This window comes from Podarcis raffonei, chromosome 7, assembly GCF_027172205.1.
Source record: "Podarcis raffonei isolate rPodRaf1 chromosome 7, rPodRaf1.pri, whole genome shotgun sequence".
NCBI classification, from domain to species: Eukaryota; Metazoa; Chordata; class Lepidosauria; order Squamata; family Lacertidae; genus Podarcis; species Podarcis raffonei.
The window spans coordinates 85212569-85234625 of record NC_070608.1 but is presented as its reverse complement, the minus strand read 5'-3'; the positions used below and the strand labels follow the sequence as shown (position 1 = coordinate 85234625).

The 22057-nt window shown below is 42.6% G+C and overlaps 1 protein-coding gene across 5 annotated transcripts in view; it reads left to right on the top strand.

Moving 5' to 3' along the window:
- ENOX1 (ecto-NOX disulfide-thiol exchanger 1) overlaps window positions 1-22057 on the top strand; it is a 280653-nt gene that overhangs the window by 194220 nt on the left and 64376 nt on the right. For all 5 annotated transcript variants that reach the window (XM_053397289.1, XM_053397286.1, XM_053397288.1 and 2 more), the window contains 4 exons: window positions 858-1031; window positions 2163-2369; window positions 8117-8350; window positions 15719-15931. In XM_053397289.1, coding sequence (XP_053253264.1) covers window positions 858-1031; window positions 2163-2369; window positions 8117-8350; window positions 15719-15931 — 828 coding nt within the window. The remainder of the gene's footprint in view (window positions 1-857; window positions 1032-2162; window positions 2370-8116; window positions 8351-15718; window positions 15932-22057) is intronic.

Genomic DNA, 22057 nt, shown 5'->3' with positions numbered 1-22057 from the left:
GACCTCATGACCAGGACAGGGCTGTTTGCAAGGGTTTGGTGGAGGTGACTGTGCCTTTGGATCAAGGCTGGTTGCTTATCTGAGCTGTTTGTGTGGGGTGGGAAAAGATATAGATCACCTGCTTGCTTTTGTGACTTTTAAACTCTTGCTAGGGAGTTAGCACCATGCAGCTGCAGACCTCAGAACACTCTGAGGTGGGTTTGGAAGGTACAGTGTACAGATTCCTACCATTCCCCAGAGGGGGCAGAGACGAGTGGCGGTGGTAGGTGACACCCTACTGAGCGAGATAGAGGCACCAGTGTGCCGAGGAAAGAAGATGTCCTGGGAGATGTGCCATCTTCCAGGTGCAAAGATTCATGACGTGACAGAGAAGATGCCAAGTCTTATACACAACCCCTTCCTTCTGATTCATGTGGGTACAAGCGATACTGACAGAGATTATCCATCTAAACTTTTAATTAAAGCAGCCTTACAGTGCAGGATACGGTTTAGCTGGACGTTTTCCCACATAGGCACCAGTGAAATGAATTCAGCTTGTACAAGAGTAGCGCCATTTTTTTACACAGCCGTCAAGAATTTCACAGAACCGTACCATTAATTGTACTATCCAGTACTACCCTAAATTTATATACTCTTTCCTTCTTCCCGCATATTTGGGTTTTCTCCCCCACCCCCCAACCTCTGCCTCAGTGCTTGGCTGAAAGGCCGAGGGGGGTTAATGTGAGGTTTAGGTTTTGGGTGCATGTGAGCAAACAATGATTTCTTAACAATACATCTAAAGCAAGATGATCTCCGCAAGAAGGCCAAAAGTCATTTCAAAGGGGCTAAAGCAAATATTTTATTTTCTACGTTTGCAGATTCAATTTGTGTACGAGGCTTTGATCCAAACATCAACATGCTCACCGGAATAACTCCGGTTAACCCCATGTTGTCAAGTATGGGATTAGTAGCCCAGTCGCCACCAGCAGAGGTGCCTCTCATCAAAGAAATAATTCACTGCAAAAGCTGCACGCTCTTCCCTCCAAATCCAAGTAAGTGTGCTTCGTTAATTTAATTAATGCTCCAAATCATTAGTCCAGTTCAGGCTGTCCTAATCAGTTTTTACCCAAGGTAACAATGGCAATTTAGTTATCCCTTCACTTAGTGTTTCCACAGGGAATAAGACATCACAATTTGGATAACATGAGGCAAACTTCCTTCCTTCCTTCCTTCCTTCCTTCCTTCCTTCCTTCCTTCCTTCCTTCCTTCCTTCCTTCCTCCCCTTAGCACAGCTCTGATATATTAGCATCCCACAACATAGGGAGCTTTCACTTTATACAGTGGTACCTCGGGTTAAGTACTTAATTCGTTCCGGAGGTCCGTTCTTAACCTGAAACTGTTCCTAACCTGAAGCACCACTTTAGCTAATGGAGCCTCCCGCTGCCGCCACACCGCCGGAACACAATTTCTGCTCTCATCCTGAAGCAAAGTTCTTAACCCGAGGTACTATTTCTGGGTTAGTGGAGCCTGTAACCTGAAGTGTATGTAACCTGAAGCGTATGTAACCCGAGGTACCACTGTACCTTGGTCTATGTAGCTCAGGGCTGCCAGCATCTCTCCAGGGCTTCACAAACCAGGGGACACTCCCAGTCCTACCTGGAGATTGAAGCTGGCTTCTGCACACCAAGCAGATGTTCTGCCACTGAGCTGAAACTTCTCTGCAGGTCCAATATTTGCCCCAGTCCCCGTCTAGGGGATCCTTCCTCGCTTGTTGCTGCAGCCACAGGTTCAGTCTTCACCCCCTTTTAGTAGACTCTCCCCCCCCCCGCCAGGTTTTTTGTGATAGGACTTTTATGTGATAGGTTTTGTGTCATTTTGATTTTTTTTTTTACCTTTTGTTCATTGTGCTGATCTTCACCTGAACAAAAAAAAAATGCTTTGATTAACTGAGAGCTGATAAAGTAAACAGCGCTGAGCACATAATTCCCATCTTAATGGCAGAAATCTGTGGTGTCAGCTGATTAATATTTTAATACCCAAATAAGTTCTGTGAGGACTTGATCTGATTAGATGCCTTTCTGATTATTCAATGTTAAACTTTTATTTAAGCAATTTATTTTATGTCTGAAATGAATTATGGGGCTGAATAAGAAAGCAAGTGAGAACTTTAATTTTTCTCTTAGATCTTCCGCCACCTTCAACAAGAGAGAGGCCACCTGGATGTAAAACTGTGTTTGTTGGAGGATTACCAGAAAACGCTACTGAGGAGATTATTCAGGAAGTCTTTGAGCAGTGCGGTGACATCACAGCAATTCGGAAAAGCAAGAAGAATTTTTGTCATATTCGTTTTGCTGAAGAGTTCATGGTCGATAAAGCCATTTACCTTTCTGGTATTTGTCACATTCTTTAATGGGTTTTCTTTGCGGCTTCTCATTTGCATTTTGCGATGTTGATTTGCTGTTATGTTCTTTAACCTTTATCGTAGCAAGTGTTTGCAAAGCTCAGGAGTTTGGGACAGAAACTGCAAGGGCACAGTCACAATTCCTCTATCCCTAATGTATGGTATTCCTCTTAATTCCAGGTGTGAAGGGGGCTGTTTCACAGGATTCTGTGAGCACAGGATGCTTGACTCGAGGGACCATTCACCTGATCTGCTGGAGCCATTCCTATGGTCTTGTTCCTGTGTTCACCAGAACTTTCCCCTGTTTTCTTCTGCTCTGTGATAATTCAGTAGAGAAGACAGGCTCCCCAAACGGTGCCAAAAACAATTGTTTCATATAGGGTTTTTATATATGGTACTGGCCCTATTCAGTCAGGACAGCTGGTTTTGATATCAGTAGCCTGTCCTGAATTCTTTATAAACAGCCGAGTCCCAATCAAAACTTACCTGACTTACTGAAAATGGCTAAGTCAAATATATCTCTCAATCGGTCTTCTGTGTTCTTAGCCGATGGATTTCCTAATTCTAGGAGAGGATGCGGGCAATGCAAAGTATTTTTAAAATATGGGAATAGGCAGAATCTTTACAGCTGCAGTTGCAAAGGGCATCTAAGGATATCGCCCATTTGAGCAGGCATAAAAATCGCCGTGTAGACGATGGATCAGAACTGAGTCATTGATGCAAGTGGATAAACCAGGCACGCTAATGAGCAAGATCAGAAGAGACGAGGCTGTAAACATGGGGTATAAATATATCACTTTGGGATATGTCCATCCGTACTTAATGTGCACATCTGTGGTTGTGTTATTACACAGGTAATGACCCCAGTGTAAGACCTGGTTTGCACGTGCAGCAAAATGAATGGGAATGAGGTAAAAGTGAGTCAAATGGACTGTACCACTTCAGACACTACATTAATAATAATAATAATAATAATAATAATAATAATAATAATAATATACATTTATTGCCAGTGTACAACCTGTGTACAATGAAATTAACCAAGCCTCCCTCCCTACCCCAGACAAACACTCAATCTCATTGCACTCTGTGTGCTTGTCACACAACACACCAACCACAAAAGTCAGTTGCACTATATTATTTTCCATTCAGCAGCCTAACAGCCCACGGATAGAAACTGTTTTTTAGCCTGTTGGTACGACTGGCTATACTTCTATATCTCCTGCCTGAAGGTAGAGGATTAAAGAGCTGCTGGCTGGGGTGTGAATCGCCCCTGAGAATTTTTCTTGCTCTCCTAAGGCATCGATCCCTTGCGATGTCATCTAGCAGGCTCAGGGGACAGCCGATGATATCATGTGCTGTGTTCACCACCCTCTGTAAAGACTTTCTGTCCGTGGCTGTCAAGCCAATGTACCACACTGTGATACAATATGAGAGGACACCTCCTATTGTGGACCGGTCGAAGGAAGTCATCAATTGTTGTTTAACATTGTTCTTTCTCAAGACCCTGAGGAAATGGAGTCTCTGTTGGGCCTTCCTAACCACCTGAGTTATATTGTTTTTCCAAGTGAGGTCTTCACTAAGGTAAACTCCCAGGAATTTAAAGGAAGAGACTCTCTCCACACAACCCGCTCCTGATACACAACGGGGCTAGTTCCCCTCTCTTCCTCTGAAAGTCCAACACCATCTCCTTTGGGATGCTCCTCACACTGTACATGCAAACCAGGTCCTACAATGGAATCATGAGGAGAACCCCTCATAACCTATGTGAAGATCCCAAACTGTTACTGCATCGTATTATGCTAGTATACTCATTCCACCGTATCTCAAACAATACCAGAAAGAGGAAAATAGCTTTGTATTTACTGGGTCTCCTCCCAGGCTTAATTTTCGTAAAATAATGTAGCAAAGTTCTAGCTTCTAGTGTGACAGAGAAGCTGCCGTGGGTTCGGCAGATGCTTTGTTTTAATTGCACTGAATTACTGTTTTTCCTAGATGATCTTTATTATGTTTTCAAACATAAAACATTCTGAAGAGTGTAATTTTTCAAGACTGTAATAGACAAGAGACATAAAAATAGAATACATAAGTTATTGCGACTACAGTCTTCATGTTACATGAGGATACAGCTCTGTTGCTGTTGTTTACAGTATAAAGGTGGATCACACACCAGTCCCAGATATGCTCTGCTCGCAGTAGTCCCACACACTCCATTGAGGTTTCTGATGTAAACAGGGCCACATGGATTGAGTTCTCACTACTTCATTTACTTGCCAATTTTTGCCATCATATGTAGGGGGGAAATAATTTTTAAAAATGAAGTACTTGGCTTGCTCCATCTTCCATGTGATAGCCCTTTCAGTATTTGAAGATGGCTCTCATATCTCCTGTCAGTCTCCTCTTTTCCAGGCTAAACATACCCAGCTCCTTCAATTGTATTGGTTTCTAGACCCTTGATCATCTTGGTCGCCCTCCTTTGCACACCTTGCCGCTTGTCAACATCCTTCTTAAACTGTGGTGCCCAGAATTTGACACAATATTCCAGGTGTGGTCTGACCAAGGCAGAATAGAACGGTACTATTACTTCCCTTGATCCGGACATTAGGCTTTGGTTGATGCAGCCTAGAATATCCCTAGCTTTTTTGCTGCTGCATCGGAAGGTTGACTCGTGTTAAGCTTGTGGTCCACCAAGACCCCTAGATCCTTTTCACATGTAAGCCAGGTGGTCCTCGTCTTATTTTAGTGTATTTGGTTCTTCCTGCCTAAGTGCAGAACCTTACATTTGTCCCTACTGAATTTCATTTTGTTAGTTTGCGCCCAGTTATCCAATCTGTTAAGGTCATTTTGAATTCTGATTCTGTCTTCTGTGGCATTAGCTACCCCTCTCAGTTTGGTGTCATCTGTAAATTGGATGAGCATCCTCTCAGTTCCTTCATCCAAATTGTTTATGAAGACGTTGAACAACAACGGGCCCAGGACAGAACCCTGCAGCACCCCACTTGTCACTTTCCCCCAAGATAATGAGGAATCATTAATGAGTACTCTTTGGGTTTGGTCAGTCAACCAGCTACAAATCCACCTAACAGTTACCTCTTCCAGACCACATTTTACCACCTTCCTCAAAAGAATATCATGGGGGACTTTGGGGGACTTTGTTAAAAGCCTTACTGAAATCAAGATACACTATGTCCACAGCATTCCCCTGCTCCACCAAGCTAGTAACTCCATCAATAAAAATAAAAATAAAATGAGATTCAGCTGACATGAGGTATTTTTGAGAAACCCATGCAGTACATACATTGATGCAGAAGATTTTAAAGGTTAACATTTCATTGAAGACAGAACTTTTCCTGGTAGGAATAATGGAAATACAATTAGAAAAGGACCATGGAACATTATTTCAATATATGATCACAGCAGCAAGACTTATATACACAAAAGTAGAAGGGTTCATCATTACCTACCATGGAGGAGTTGACATGTTTAATTACAGAAAAATAAATGTTGATATTTACTAAAGATTGGAAACCTCTTATGGACTTTTTGCATGAAAAAGAAAAAGAACTTGTTGTATCTGGGTTCTAGGAAGAAAATAGAAAGTGGAATCGTTGGTTGTTACATTGGAGTGGGTGATTAGAATATATAGCTGGCAAAGAATCAGAAGTTCTCGTTTTTTTCTCTTTTCCAATTTTTATTTATTTCTCTTTTTTCTTCTTTTCCACTTCTTGGTTTGCATTTTATGTAGATTAGGTTTTTTATCTTTGATATATTAAAAAGATACTGGGTATTTGATAATTAACTTTTGTATATCTTTTTTCAAACTTTAATAAAATATATGGGGGGATAAGCAAAGACTGATAAGTAAGCTATTAGGCAGCAATAAAAAGTTCATTTTAACCAGGGATGTCAGTTTATTGTGGAGTTGTTGCTGCTCCTGAAGGCAAGTTTTATGCAGCATCCACATGTTTTCCTCATTAAAATGTTGTACCGTACTGTTTTCCCATTAAAACCAGTACTGTTTCCACAAAAAACCCTACAAGTTTTTTATATATATATATATATATATATATATATATATATATATATATATATATATGTATGTATATGTATATGTATATTCCCGGTAAGTGGTGAATCTGAGTTAAAGATGTGGCATTTTGATGAGGACGTTGTGTGGATGATGCAAAAACTTGCATGAGTGTGCAACACCAAGTCCGCAATAAACTGCTATGTGGAAGCACAGGGAGCACATTCACAATATCAGTCTGTTTTCCTCTATTATTGACAGCACATTTGGCTAAACAAAAATGTTATGTGCCTTCAAAATGCAGATGGGTGCATTTCTTTATTTAAGCCATTGTTAACCATTTTTTAGTCCAATGCAGGGTTTCCCAAACTTGGGGTCCAGCTGTTTTTGGACTACAGTTTCCATCTTCCCTGACCACTGATCTTGCTAGCTAGGGATGATGGTGTTGGGGTTTTCCATTCCACCTTAAGTTGCAGACGTGTGAGATTGTTACATGTCACATGTCTGTTTACATTCCAGCACAGTTTGCTGGAAACTTCCGCTGTGTATTGCTTTTGCTTTTGACTCTCTCTCTGAGGAGACGGAAAGAGAGACAGCATGTTTCTTTGTCCTGATTTATGCTTAATAAATCCGTAGCTTGTTAGTATGTTTCCACAAGCCTCACGCCTCTTCTGTTTGCACAGTTTGCTCTGCTGATAAAGTGTGCTCAGGCTCTGAAGCCTGAGTCGCTGATTTACGTCACACCTGAGGTCGGGGGATCGTCACGGCTGGAAGGGCATGATCCAGCTGGGGGCTAGCCAGCTAGCTTCTCAACCCCCGAAGGATGCCGGCAGATGGGAGTTGTAGTCCAACAACAGCTGGAGACCCAAGTTTGGGAAACCCTGGTCTAATAGTTACAAATAGCAATAAGAGGGCAGGCCCCGCTCTCAAGTTAACAGTCTAAAATATGACATAAATGTTGAAATATACTCGGAGTGGATTTCATGCTCTTTATTCAGCTCATAGTGGTGAGGAGCAATGAAAGTCCTCCCAAAGTATCTGCTTTATATACATTATTTACACAATGGGCTGCATGTGATTGGCTAATTCCGGAATTCTCCTGTAGGCCAATCAGGTTGTGGATTCACTTCCATCTGGAGCTGGATCATGCCCTGGATTGGGTGGCTCCTGCAGACCAATCATACTGCTGCATTGTTCTAGGACCAATCAGACTGCTGCATCTTGGATCCTATTGTTCTAGGACCAATCAGCCTGCTGCATCTTGGATCCTATTGTTCTAGGACCAATCAGACTGCTGCATCTTGGATCCTGTTGTTCTAGGACCAATCAGACTGCTGCATTTTGGATCCTATTCAGCTCAGTACATAACAAATGAGAAAAGGTGCTGAGAGAGAGGAGGAGGTGAGAGAGCGGAGGAGGGAGACAGCAAACTCAGACAATGGGTTTCACATATGGAGTATTTGTAGCAGCCAGTTCAAGGAGTGAAGCAGCTAAGCTAGCTGAGAGGGCCTACAACCCTCTCTTCCTCTTTTTATATCTGGATGGAGTGCTTTTGGCTTCTTGTTTTCCACATAATGAAACCACCGTTTTAATAGGCAGGCTTCAAGCAAACCAGCAAGCATAAATGTTAACTCATTGATACGATTCGACGCATATGGACATAAATAAAGGAAAGGAGACCTGACGTGGTTTTTGCTTGTTGTTTCCAGGTTATCGCATGAGATTAGGATCTAGTACGGACAAGAAAGATTCAGGCCGACTTCATGTTGATTTTGCACAGGCAAGAGATGACTTTTATGAATGGGAATGTAAGCAGCGGATGCTGGCTCGAGAGGAGCGTCACAGGCGCAAAATGGAAGAAGATCGGATGCGGCCCCCATCTCCACCCGCCATAATGCATTATTCGGAACACGAAGCAACTTTGCTGGCAGAAAAACTGAAAGGTAACGAGACGTTTCCCAGCCATGTTATCGGAAGGTTGATAAATCTACAACTCTGTCACAATAAGTTGTGTGCATATTAATGGGTAACAAAGCAGGTCTCACTCTTAACTTCCCTATACCTGTTCAGGTGTGATAGTGCAGGCTGTAAGGTAAAGGTAAAGGGACCCCTGACCATTAGGTCCAGTCGTGACCGACTCTGGGGTTGCGGCGCTCATCTCGCTTTATTGGCCGAGGGAACTAGCGTACAGCTTCCGGGTCATGTGGCCAGCATGACTAAGCCGCTTCTGGCGAACCAGAGCAGCGCACGGAAACGCCGTTCATCTTCCCGCCGGAGTGGTACCTATTTATCTACTTACACTTTGACGTGCTTTCAAACTGCTAGGTTGGCAGGAGCAGGGACCATGCTACGGGAGCTCACCCCGTCGCGGGGATTCAAACCGCCGACCTTCTGATCGGCATGTCCTAGGCTCTGTGGTTTAACCCACAGCGCCACCCACATTCCTAGTGCAGGCTGTAGCCTGTAGCAAAAGAGGCAGGCATACCAAACAAGACACTCTGCCTCCTCTCTCTCTCCACTGCTGCCACATGGGTCTCTCTCAATGTGTGTGTGTGTGTGTGTGTGTGTGTTTGTGTTTTAAAAAATATGTCTAGGAACAAACATTTAACCAAATGCATGTACCGTACTTTTCTGTGTATAGGACGATGTTTTGTTTTTTTAAAATTATGTAAAAAATTGGGGTCATCTTATACACAGATAGTGCATAGAGGGGATGTGGGATTGGTTGCTGCTGCGAGCCAGAGATTGTCAGCGGTTACTGGGTGTGTTATTGGTGGCTGCAGCAAGGGATGGTTTTGATTGGCTGCTGCAGTTGGGCGGGCGATTGGCGGTCAGTTGGGTGAGCGAATTTTGGCAATCCCCCCTAAAAAAAAGCTCAACAACTCTGGGCAATCCTTCCTGCAAAAAGCTCAGCAACCCCATTTTCTTAATGTGGAGTCCCGAAAAATAGGACTTATACAGGGTATGTGTGTGTGTTATACATGGAGAAATACGGTACATGTGCTTAAAAATAATGGCAATGTATTTTCCTTTCACACATGATATCCTGAATGCACTTAGGGGTGAATAATGCAAAGACAGTCAAGATGTTTGTAACAGTTCTTGTTTATTATATGCTATCTATTGTAAAATTACATAGAATGAAATAAAAATATAAGAATAAGAAGAATAAGAATAACAACTAAAAATGCACACATGGTGGGTAGGTGTAAGATAATTAACTGCTCAGCTTCCAGATTCTTTTATCCGTCACTGTTGTTCACAACGTGGGAGGCAGTTGGGTTCATCCCACAAAGGATTCACTGCTGTCCTCCTCCTCCTCCTCCTCCTCGGTTGCTGATTTCAAATACTGTTAAAAATCACACAGCACCTAAGCAGTATGGTACCATTTCTACAACAGACAGAAAAACGTTACATGGTCTGCCAAGTCCCTCAGCAATTTTCAAGTGGTCTCTGGTGGAAAAAAGTTTGGGAACCGATGCTAAGCTCATACAGAGCAAGAGGCATTGTCCAGGGTCACGCGGCCAGTGAGATGGCTGCAATAGGGGATACCATCTTGATAAATGCGCAGTGCCAACTTTGTAGGCAAAAAGGACCAATGGGTTGGTTCATATTTGTGTGTTCAGACCCAGAAAGCTCCCCCCTAAATAAATTCACACATGACTCAAATTTTTGGTTTGGTTTTTGGCAGAATTTAGGCCACAACTTTATTGATTACAGAAAGTGTCTGGTTGCATAGGCTTTGGTTCGACTAGCTCCCTGCCATGCAGGTAGCGCTGACCCAGGGCACCAGCATAGGTCAGCCAAGGGTGAACACCCGGATAAGCGGAAAGCCGGGAACAGGCTATCTCCACCACCCAAATGTCTCAGGCATGGGCACAACCCCCTCACAGGGGTTGACCAAACCATCAAGTCCCTGGATTCCTTTAATGGAATACCCTTCACATAGGGATGGTGAGAGCATTCTCCCATCCCTATCACCTGAACCAGAGCCTATCTGCAACCTTACAAGTTGTGACGATCTGCTTTGTGGCAGGCGAAACCCCAATGGCAACAGCCAATCAGCCAATTGGGGAAAATTCCTGCCGTGCCCCTGTCCCAACGACACACTACGGCATAGCAAGGTCAAGCACAAAGCCCTAAAAGTAGGGAGAGGTGGGCGGGTGTTCCGAATGCATGTGCCAAAAGAGGAAGCTCTGGGTCACGTGCATAAATAGGTCCTTCGAACCGTTTGGACTGCGTCCCATTGGCCAGATTGCACCCAGCTTCGAGGGCCCTACCAATCGGGTGTTGTGGCTGACCAATCGTACCCACCCACAACACAGGGCGTCGGTTTCCAGGTCCCACAGCAATATATGCCCTCTTTAAGGGAGGACCTGATTTTGGTAGCGCCTCCGCAGCCCCTGCCCCAGAAGGGCTGCTGTTATTCTACTGATTTTGGCGGCTATGCAAAGATGTTGGATCTCATACATACAGCTTCTCTGAGTGTCTCCCAGCAGTCACCCCTCTCAAGATGGTGGGGGGTTGCAACATGAGAGCTTTATCTGCAGATTTGAAGACCTGAGGTTCAAACATTTGAACAGATACTTTACATTGGACACCCAGATGGTTGACTTTCATCAGCTGATGGCATTCAAATATATAAATCATGACTTTCAAGACAAGTCTGTGTTGCAAGGTTTTAATGGCACTTCCCATAAGTATGTGTATGCTTGAGTAATTGACACGCTGCCGTCAGTGCAATAATTTCCTCTAAAATATACTGTACAGTTGGAGAAGAATGACTTTTTTAATATAAGAAAGTGCTCCAGTATACTAAACAACAACAAAAAGATCAGTTATGCAAATCAATTATACCTAAGAGCATTTATATAAGCAACAAAGCATTATATTTTTTTATTTTCATTCCTCTGAAGTAATATTTTTGAACGGTGTCAGCTTGACTCTGAAGGAAAGGCTGCAAAAGGCTGGAAACCAAGCCCAGCTTTTAAATTGGATTCTATTATTTGCGTTCCATAAGATATCTCCAGCAGACAAAAAATAAATTTACTGCCAGGGATCCAGGTGAACTTACAGACGCTTAGGAGGAGGTCTGCGTTCTATTTTCAACGAAGATAATTATTTCAGCATGTAAGCCACTGGGCAGTCGGCTCATCAATTTAGGAAGCAAGGAGTGAAGATGAAATTAGGATTTTAAAAATAACCCGTAGAGAGGGCATTATGTTAGGTAATGTAGTTGAGCTGTGAATAATTTCCCTCTAGCACTTGTTAAATTGTTAGCAACTTGTATCTCCTAATTACAGAACCAATGAAGATTTTTCTCCTTGTACAGAACCGTCAATTAACTGTTAATAGGCTTGCAGGCCCATGCAGCTTGCTGGTGATGTGAGCCTAGATTTTCCTGTGAGCCCTCAGAGAATTTCCCCAACCCTGCAATGTTGCACACACAATTGCAGCCCAGCTCAGCAACAACAAATGCTGTTTCCATCCAATTAAATGGTTTTGCAACTGTGGAAACTTTGTTACCTATTTAGTGATGATTATATATTTTTTAAAATATCTCATTTTTTAATAAACAGTTGTCTCTTGTATGTTACTACTGAGTGTCCTATAGTGGAATAAGAAATGTATGGAATTATATAGTGGAATTATATAGTGGAATAAGAAATGTGTGGAATTATATAGTGGAATTATGTGTGGAATTATATAGTGGAATAAGGAATGTGTGGAATGTGTGGAATTATATGATATATATATATATATATATATATATATATATATATATATATATATTTTATTAATTTCAACATGCCAATTATTATACATTCCACAGAACTTCACATCTTATACAATCTTTTTGGACTTCCATCAGCACCACTGATGATCCACCATTTCTTCTGCATTTCTTAAATTCCTATTGCCTTTAATTGTCTTAACTCACAATCCACCTCTTTAACCATTTTTGCAATAATTCAAATAATTTACCTCACAAAACTTCTTGCAAACCGACAAACGTAATCTGGTCGTCACAATTACTTTTCAAATAGTCTGTAAATGTACACCAGTCTTCTGTGAATCTCTGGTCCCGCAGGTTTCGAATTCTTCCGGTTAGTTTATCCAATTCTTCATCGTCCATCAATTTCATCCTCCATTCTTCTTTTGTCGGTAATTCTTCTTGCTTCCATTTTTGTGCCAATAATATTCTTGCTGCCGTCATTGCATATAAAAACAACTTACAATCCTTTCTGTTTATATCATCTCCTACAATGCCAAGTAAAAATGCTTCTGGTTTCTTAATGAAGAAATGTGTGGAATTTTTAATATGTTGACTTTTGAAACGTCAGTGGAGTGACAATTCTTATTTAAAAGTCTACTGCAGAATTAGAGTTCTCTTATTAATTTACAGGGATGGAGCTGGACAGAAACACGCAAAAGATGTGCTCTTTTGTTCAGACCCCTTTCCACCCTTCTCTGCCTTTTAGTCTGCAGCCTTCAGGTTGTTCCTGCAAAGACCAACTTGATTGGAAAGCGTTGTATAATAAAGATACCTATTATAATAATAAACATCACATTTTCGGTTCGCTTTAACCTCATTTCCAGCTTAATTTCCTCAGTTTACGTGTTACTCTGTGCAGCAAATGTCACATGAGAATAACATTTGCTGAATTTTTGGTTTTGAGAAAGAAAAAGCAGCTTTAGAAGGCTGCAATTTCAAGTGATGTAGTGGTTCGACTCATTCCATATTGGCTATGTTTCCCTTTAAAATGGCGGCGTCCCTGTTTTCTTTCCTTGGGCTCCAGATGAGGAGGGGCAAATGGCGAGGTAGAACAAGGCATTTATGAGGAATACAAAGCTGCCGTCACTCCGTGTCGCTTTACTCCATTTTCCTTTGAAAATGGAATGGAATGTTTGAGGTATTGCTACCATGTGGGAGCTCCTCCCTCCAGATGGGTGCATGAGGCAGTGGTGCAAGGAACATAGGAAGCTGTCTTGAGCCAAGTCAGACTCTTGGTCTGTATTGTCAGAGGCCCTCCAGTGTGGTGTAGTGGTTAAGAGCAGTAGACTCGTAATCTGGTGAACCGGATTCGCATCTCCACATCTCCGCTCCTCCACATGCAACTGCTGGGTGACCTTGGGCTAGTCATACTTCTCTGAAGTCTCTCAGCCCCACTCGCCTCACAGAGTGTTTGTTATGGGGGAGGAAGGGAAAGGAGAATGTTAGCCGCTTTGAGACTCCTTCGGGTAGTGATAAAGCGGGATATCAAATCCAAACTCTTCTTCTTCTTCTCCAGGATAGGGTTGCCACCCATCCCTTAAAAACAGGATTGCCCCGTTTTTGAACATCAGCGTCCCCTGTCCTATTTGGGATGCTTTTTGTCCCATTTTCAAAGTCATGAAAAAAAGTTGCCTGGTCCACCTTTATCTATCTCATCCTGGCAGGGTTGAAGTAATGGGACAGGAAGTTACAGCTAGTCCTAGTTTTCCATTGAATGTCCAAATTACCTTTCCTGTTGGTACCAGTGTGCTCAGTTGGTCCGAACTTAAAAATGGAAAGCGTAATGCTGGTGGTCAACAAAAGAGGTTTAAAGACTGTCTCAAGGCAAATCTAAAAAAAATGTAGTATAAACACCGACAACTGGGAAACACTGGCCTGTGAGCACTCCAGTTAGAGAACAGCCTTTACCAAAGGTGCCATGGGCTTTGAAGACATTCGAACTCAGGACACAAGGGAGAAACGTCCTAAGAGGAAGGTAAAGGGACCCCTGACCGTTGCGTCCAGTCGCAGACGACTCTGGGGTTGTGGCATTCATCTCACTTTATTGGCCGAGGGAGCCGGCGTACAGCTTCCGAGTCATGTGGCCAGCATGACTATGCCGCCTCTGGTGAACCAGAGCAGCGCACGGAAACGGTGTTTACCTTCCTGCTGGAGCGGTACCTATTGATCTACTTGCACTTTGACGTGCTTTCGAACTGGTAGGTTGGCAGGAGCTGGGACTGAGCAACAGGGGCTCACCCCGTCATGGGGATTCAAACCGCCGACCTTCTGATCGGCAAGTCCTAGGCTCTGTGGTTTAGACCACAGCACCACCCAGTACGCAAATCCACACCGTGATCAACTCCCGGCCCGGAAACCAATGTTCCCACTGTGGAAGGATGTGTGGATCCAGAATTGGCCACCACAGTCACTTATGGACTCATTGTTAAAACCATGTTTATGAAAGACAATCTTACTCAGCTACAAGTGATCACCAAAGAAGAAGAAGAAGAAGCTCGGTTTGTAAAACCAGGCTTTCAATTTGTGCTAAATTGTTCTCCTTGTTATTTTAAAAAAATGAAATATTTGTGGAATTAAATATTTAAATGAAAAAGTGATTTAGTCAAGTTAAAAATGTGTTAAAATAGCCCCACTTCCTTTCTGATCAACACCGATTTAGTACCATGTTAATTTCCCCCACCCCCTGCAAATATTTTAATTAGCACTGGAACACTTTTTTTGCCCACCTTTTAAAATAAGCTATTAAAGCCAAGTGATTATTCAGTGGCACCTAAATAAGATGTCCTTAGCACAAATTAAAGAACCAAATTATGAAAGGCAATTGAAAACATTGATTAAAAAGCTCAGAATTGTCCCTTCCCAGTGCACATGCCAATGTCATGCTCATTAGTGAAGATAGCAGCATACGCACACACACAAAATTACCCCCCCCCCCCAGGAAAATCAATTACGATTTGGCAGCCCAAGACATTTGGGCACCTGAGGTGAACCACAAATTGCTGCCCGCTCCCCACCAGGGAAGAAGGGGTGAATGAACAAGGGAAAAATAAATATCTTTATTAAGATCTGATGCCCCTGTGGATCCTGCTGCCTGAGTTGGTTGCCTCATCTTGTCTCATGGGTGGGCAGACTCTGGCTCAGAGCTACAAGGCTGAAAGGCTTCAGGGTCAAAGCACTTGGTCACTGAAAGCGCTATAGACAAGATAAATTAATAGTTTACATTTAAATGATTCTTCATCTTACTCTACTGTGAGCAGGGAGAGCCTTAAAAATCCTTATCATATAATTATTCCCAGAGCGAAGCTGCTTCATATTGCTTTATTGGATGAAAATTCAAGCCACAACATTTTACAAGACTCATAGTAATTAGGACTTTGGATGACAATTTATAAAGTTTTATGTTAGGGCGTTAAGTGAAGTCTAGTGTAAGAAACACCATAAATGTTATTTATGAGACGATTAATTCATAAGGGCAGAAGTGTATTCATAGCACAAAGTATGTAATCGTAATTTAAACTTCTTGAATTGATTGTAGATGACAGCAAATTTTCAGAAGCTATTACAGTGCTGCTTACCTGGATCGAGAGGGGAGAGGTGAATCGTCGGACGGCCAACCAGTTCTATTCCATGGTGCAGTCGGCAAATAGCCACATCCGCCGACTCATGAACGAAAAGGCAACTCACGAACAAGAAATGGAGCTAGCCAAGGAGAATTTCAAAAATGCCTTAACGGGGATCCTCACTCAATGTAAGTAACACCCCATAGTCTTCTGGTGGTAGTGGTGGGGTGTTAGGTAATCGGTGTTGTTGTTGTAACCCTGAGGGTAAGTAGTTTTGATATAGTCCCTTTCACTGTGGAAGATCAAGGACCATTCATAAGATTTTACTTCTCAAGGTGAGCAACGTTATCTCAGTGGCGCTGTTGTCGTTTGTCAGTAAACTCGAAGCAATGGGAAGTGTAAGGAGACTGACCGGGCAATTCCTCTGTCATCTGCTGTGAGCAAGCCCAATTATTTTTGCATTGAGATTCATCTGATAGCATCTTGGAGTCTTGTAGGAAGTGGCACTTGTTTTCACTCTTTTGGGAGGGGATTGTAACTAGACAAACAATAAAAAGATGTCTAGCTCTAGGAAACAAGAGTACATCCAGGCCACAGAAAACCCAGCCGCCTTTACTGAGCATCTCAGCTGAGGCCCAGCTGCTCTCTTTGCCCTCAAACAGCAGAAGGACCTCATGTTCTGAGCAGAAGCAGACGATGGTACGACAAAACGGTACCCTATTTCAGAGGAGGTGGAAGCCGTCCCAGTTTACCTGTCAAAGCAGGTCTCACCTGATTCCTGTGGATGTGATTTGTTTTAACTGTTTTGTATTGTAAATTGTTGTCACCTGCTTAGGGATTTGCTGGTGAAGAGCAGGTGGTATTATTATTATTATTATTATTATCAGCAACAACAACATGATATTTTATATATATTGGGGATCCTTATAGATTGCCAGGTGGCAGAAAAATCTGATAAATAAATTGGCAGTACGAATTCTGCCTTGTGTGCAACAATTAATTATCCAAAGGGTTTGTGTGTGTAAAATATAATCAGTTCCATAACCTTAATGGGCCTTCCTCATAAAAAATAATCAGAATAATTTCTTGGCTGATTCTTTTCTCGTTTTTGTAATAAAAAGTACTTCCTGCCCCTTTAGTTATGAACATTAAAGCCAACTTTTATTTTACTTAGACCATGTGGAAAATAGCTTGGATCCAGTAAACTGGTAGACAAATCACCTCCGTCAAAGCTTCTCAGTTATCCCAGCATGGAGTCGCCTTTTCAGAGTAGCAGAGGTTAATCCCCTGTTTCCACTGTTCCCCCCACAGAGAAAATGTGATAACCAAGATTTACCGTATTTACTAGAGTCTAATGCGCCATCAAATCTAATGCGCATCTCAATTTTCAGAAACTTGAAACCAAAAAGAGAGAGTATTTGCTGGTGAATGTAAATGTGCCATCAAATTGAATGTGCACCTTAATTTTCGCAACATAATTTGGCCAAAAAAGGTGAGCATTAGATTCGAGTAAATACAGTATAACTTAGCTATCATTAGTCACCACATAATTATCTCTGTCGGCAGAGTGTCGACAAGAGGTGTCTAGTGTGCCACCTTCCCTCCCTGAAAGTCCCCCCAAGCCTATTAAGTGTGCCATATCACCAGTGTAAGGCATCGTCCAGAGTTTTACTAAAAGGTTGCCTGTCTTCAAGAAGCTCATAGTCTGAAGGACATAGCCGGACAAGGGGAGTGGCTATACATTATTTCTTTCAAAAGAATGATGAATATGTGTTAATGTATTTACTAATCAGTATTTAATTAATTTAGCAATCAGTAATTAATCTTTCTTAGGTTAATTATCTGTAACTTCAACCTTGGTATGGTTTAGAACAGCGTAGAATTTGTTTTTCCTCTACCAGACCCCTTTTCTTGAAGCTTGGCCTTTGTTAGCTAGGCCGAATGGGTACAATAAAGTACAATAAAAACAAAATAATAAAGATTGAAAACGTTTTATATCTAGACTCTACCTGCTTTCTTTAGTGTGTTGGTTAGGTGTTAGATTCTTATTCCCTTTTTTAAATGTAACATGGGAGTTTAATGGTCTTGCTGTGTTTGAGATTTATCTTATGGGAAGGGTGTCTTCAAAGCCTTGTGTGACACCCGCCCGCCCACTGCTTTTGTTGTAAAATGGAGCACATTTTGTGTTGAAAGCATTCCCCAAAGATTTTCCTGGGGACATCCGATACTCCTCTCTCTTTCCTCATTATCCTGTTCTTCCAAAGTGTAACAAGAACCGCCACTTCATTTCTGGTTGGAGATGCTTCTGAATTATTGATCTCAATCCTCAGAACATGGGACGGTACATGTTTTGTTATGGAGTCTGAGGCAGATGGAAGGGAAAGTATTCCCCAGATATCACAGAGCTATCTTTGCCATTGTGCTTTCTCATTCCATGAAAAGCCAATGCAGAGAACAAGCTGTATCAACGGATCAGAACAGTTCGTGCAAATACCTTGGAGTGGTGGGTTAGTCTGTGAGCCAGAACTCTGATATTGGGCTGACTGGTGCCAAGCAGAGATGAAACAATGTTTTTTCTTCTAAAAGCTTATTGCCTTTATAAATATGCATGCTGGATTTCTATAACTTTCAACTTTATGAGGTGCTCATTTGTATTCGAGCCAAATAGCTAACTATCCGTCAGTTTCCCAGTTATTTGTTGGGTGCAGGGCACTGGCAATTTTAGGGCACAGTGAAATCTTGTTGAAATCTGGGTCCTGGTTGACAGATTAGGCTCTTGCAAGATCCGAGGAGTGTCCGTTTACTCACTTGAGTAATGATCCAATTGCTAGGTAGATGGAATTGCATGAATATTCCCAAGAAAAAATGGTAGTCATCGGTCTCTGCCCATTGAGCCCTCCTGCCAGCCTTTCCCTTGAAAAAGAGCATTGGAAGGGGAGCACCCCACAAGAGTCCAACACTACCTCTCTCCCACCCCCTGGCAAACCGGGTCTTTCCCAATGGAGTGCACCCTATTTGACTCTGCTGCTTAAAATCCAACAGATTGGGCACCCATTAGGCCTGGGCAATCTATCGATATATCGCTCAGAAACGGTATGAGGACCGGGATGTCGGCTTCACTCAGCGGTATATCGCTGGTGAAACCGCCACAGCTCCTCTGCTAGCAGCGTCCACTGGAGGGACTCAAGAGTTCCTGACTATCCCCCCACTCTCCACCTCCTTCTCTCTTTCTGTCAATCAACTGCATTGCACACAACCTGGTCCAGACTGCAGCAGGCTTGATGAGTTTTGCAGGGGTTCCAAATGATAGCAATTATTATTATTATTATTATTATTATTATTATTATTATTATTATTATTTTATTTATTAAATTTGTATACCACCCTTCATCCACAGATCTCAGGGCAGTTCACAACATAAAAATACAATATGAAAGCACAAAACGCATGATAAAAGCAATAACAAACAAACCAAAACCCTTTCCCTCCCATTTCTTTCTCTGGCCTCCACTAATGCCAGCAGATTCTCATAGCCATATGCTGTTTGCACAAGAATCTCTGCACATTCACCTAGTTCCCAGAGAGTTGGGAAATTTAGAAGTTGGGCCAAGCAACAAGAGATTGAGAAACGCTGACTGCACTGCAATATTGTGTCACTTCACCAGTGGATAATTGTAGACTTGGGACTTAAGATTTCCACACACTCTGTCACCAAATAATCTCTGTTGCAAAGCCGTGTTCTTTGGAAAACATCACCCATTCTGCTCCAAAGCTGGCCTGCAGACACCAACTCATTAATTATCGTATCTCACCTTGACTGCTATAATTCTTTCTGCCAATTCGGTTGTCAGGCTTCAGCTTTTTCAGAACTCAGCTGCCAGCTTCTGACTAGGATCAGATTGGCGGTGTAAATCCCCACTTTCATGGGATCTGAACCTGGGCTGCCATGGAAAAATGAACCTGAGACTTCACGAGGCGAACGACATCCGGACATTACCGCCGGCCTCCACTCTCTGATCAGAGCCCCATTTCTGACCAGGGCTTGGTCAGAGCTCAAAGCAAAGTATAGTGGCTCTGTGCCTCCTTCCCTCAACTGTCTGTTAGTTAGAAAGACAAAAGGCCAGAATGGAGAACTGAATTATGTGAGCTGGATACAAAAGCTACAGGCTGGGAAGGCAGAGAGAGAGAGAGTTGGAGAGATGCCTGATTTCTGCTGGAACCCAAGGCTGTGAGCTTGGGAGAAGCAAGACCCTCTGGCTCAGGTTGTATATATGTGTAAATAAACCATTGATCCTAAAGACGTCACCATCCCTGCTGTACCTCATCACAAAGGAAACACAGACCCTGAGTAAGCACCTGGAACCACTGGAATCTGGCACTGCTCAGAGATTGGGGTGGCATGCAATGGTATCTTGAAAAGGGCTTGCTTTAGGTTTAAACCACAGTTGACAGTGGCAACCATCTTTTGTTCACTCACTTCCCCATTCACATATAAAGAAATTGGAGGAGAGATACGTCTTCTTCCTTTTTATAAGAATATGCAGGCCCTGTGCTCTATCACGGAAGGTTCCTTTTCCTCAGCCCAACTCGCTTCTGGTAAATTTCCTGAGGTGAGTGTTCCTCTCGTCAGCTTGGAGGAAGAATTGAAGTGCGAACGGACAAGGCTCCTTTTAACCAGAAAAGGCGGGGGTAGAGTTAACCACCCAGACAGAGCTGCAGCTTCCATCAATCTAGGGTTATCTGTTTCTGAAGGAATGCAAGAAACCTGCCATAGCCTGGTCTATACATGGCGCTGGCTATTCCAAATGCCTCTCTGCTAGAGCTATCCATTGGTGCTGAATGGTGGCAAACCATGGTGAGGTAATATAGGGGAGGATTTATTTACACATGCATCTAAGCCTGTGATGGAGGGGTTAAGATCATTAACACCCCCCAAGAGGGTATTGCTTCTTGCCACAGCCTTGGATTCAAACAGAAATCAATCACAACTCCCTCCCTCTCTCTCTCTCTCTCTCTCTCTGGTTTCCCAGCCTGCATAATTCTTCCAGCTTCTAGTTCACCCATCTCCCTTCTCAACTGTGGCCTTTGTCTTTCTAACTACCACCCACTTGCATCTGGCACCAAGCCACCATCTTTGTTCCATTACTGGCTCACCAGGTAGCCAGGCATTAGAAATGTCTCAGCATACAACCTGCCTACCCCCCAACAAGCCTTTCACAATACAGTTGTGTATTGTGTATTTCCATTTATCCATACAATTTACAGGAAATACAGTGGTTTTCATGAGAACATATTCTTGCATCTTCTATCTTCTCAGGATACTTTAAGGGGGGAATTGCCTTTCAGTGCTTCCGTTATTGACAGCGAGACAAAATGTTGCATCTGGCTAATGAAAATTTTATATGACGTTAGATTAATCAACAGATGCTTGTTGATGAATATTTAACCATGCTTATTGCATAGCACTTCTGCTGAATGATGCTGCCCCTCCGCCATTCTCATTAAGACTCATTATCCCCTTTTCCCTTCTGAAGCTTGCATTCGTGTACGCATCACTGTTTTCCTTGCCCAGAAACCCTTGAGATCTCTTACTGGTTCAAGATGGGTGTTGCTTCCTTCAAATACGCCAGTTTCCCCCCTCATAACACAATATATTCTGTGAGTCACAATCCAGCTTGTGAGGCACGACTTGAGGAAACGAGTGAGGGGAATCCATTTTTTCTCTTTTAGGCTTAATGGCTTTATTGGCAACATGAGGGCGAAATGCTAATAAAGAAGAAGAAGAGGTCTCCTTTTAAGCATTCTTCTAATAAAGTAATGCATTGATGCCGTGATGTGTGCATTCAAAATGCATGGGAGATGCCAAAGTCAGCAGTCCCCTCAAGACATCTCTTATCTCAGTCAAGGCATGGCTGGACCTTGACTTCTCCCCAACTGCTGAAACTTTTCATTCCTCCTTATCCTTGTGTGAAGTTCTTCATTAAAATCACATGTTGCTATTGTTCTGATATGCTTGGAACTGAAACAGCTGCTAGAGATCAAAGTGGTCTTTAGAATAGAAAATAAATCATAATGATATAGACCCTTTCAACCCAGCACTGATGTGCAGGGTGTTCTATAAAAAGCATTCTCTGTAACACGATGGGCATTTTGCAAAAATCTTAGGCAGTAACATCAGAGGCAGCCTTTTTCCGGCAGTCTTGGGGGATCCACGTGAGAAGGCTGCAAATGCATTCATTCGGTGATCTCTTATTATTTGTCATATTTGCCAGCATTCCTCTCGCTGTGGATGTATCCGAAGCAATATCAGAAAA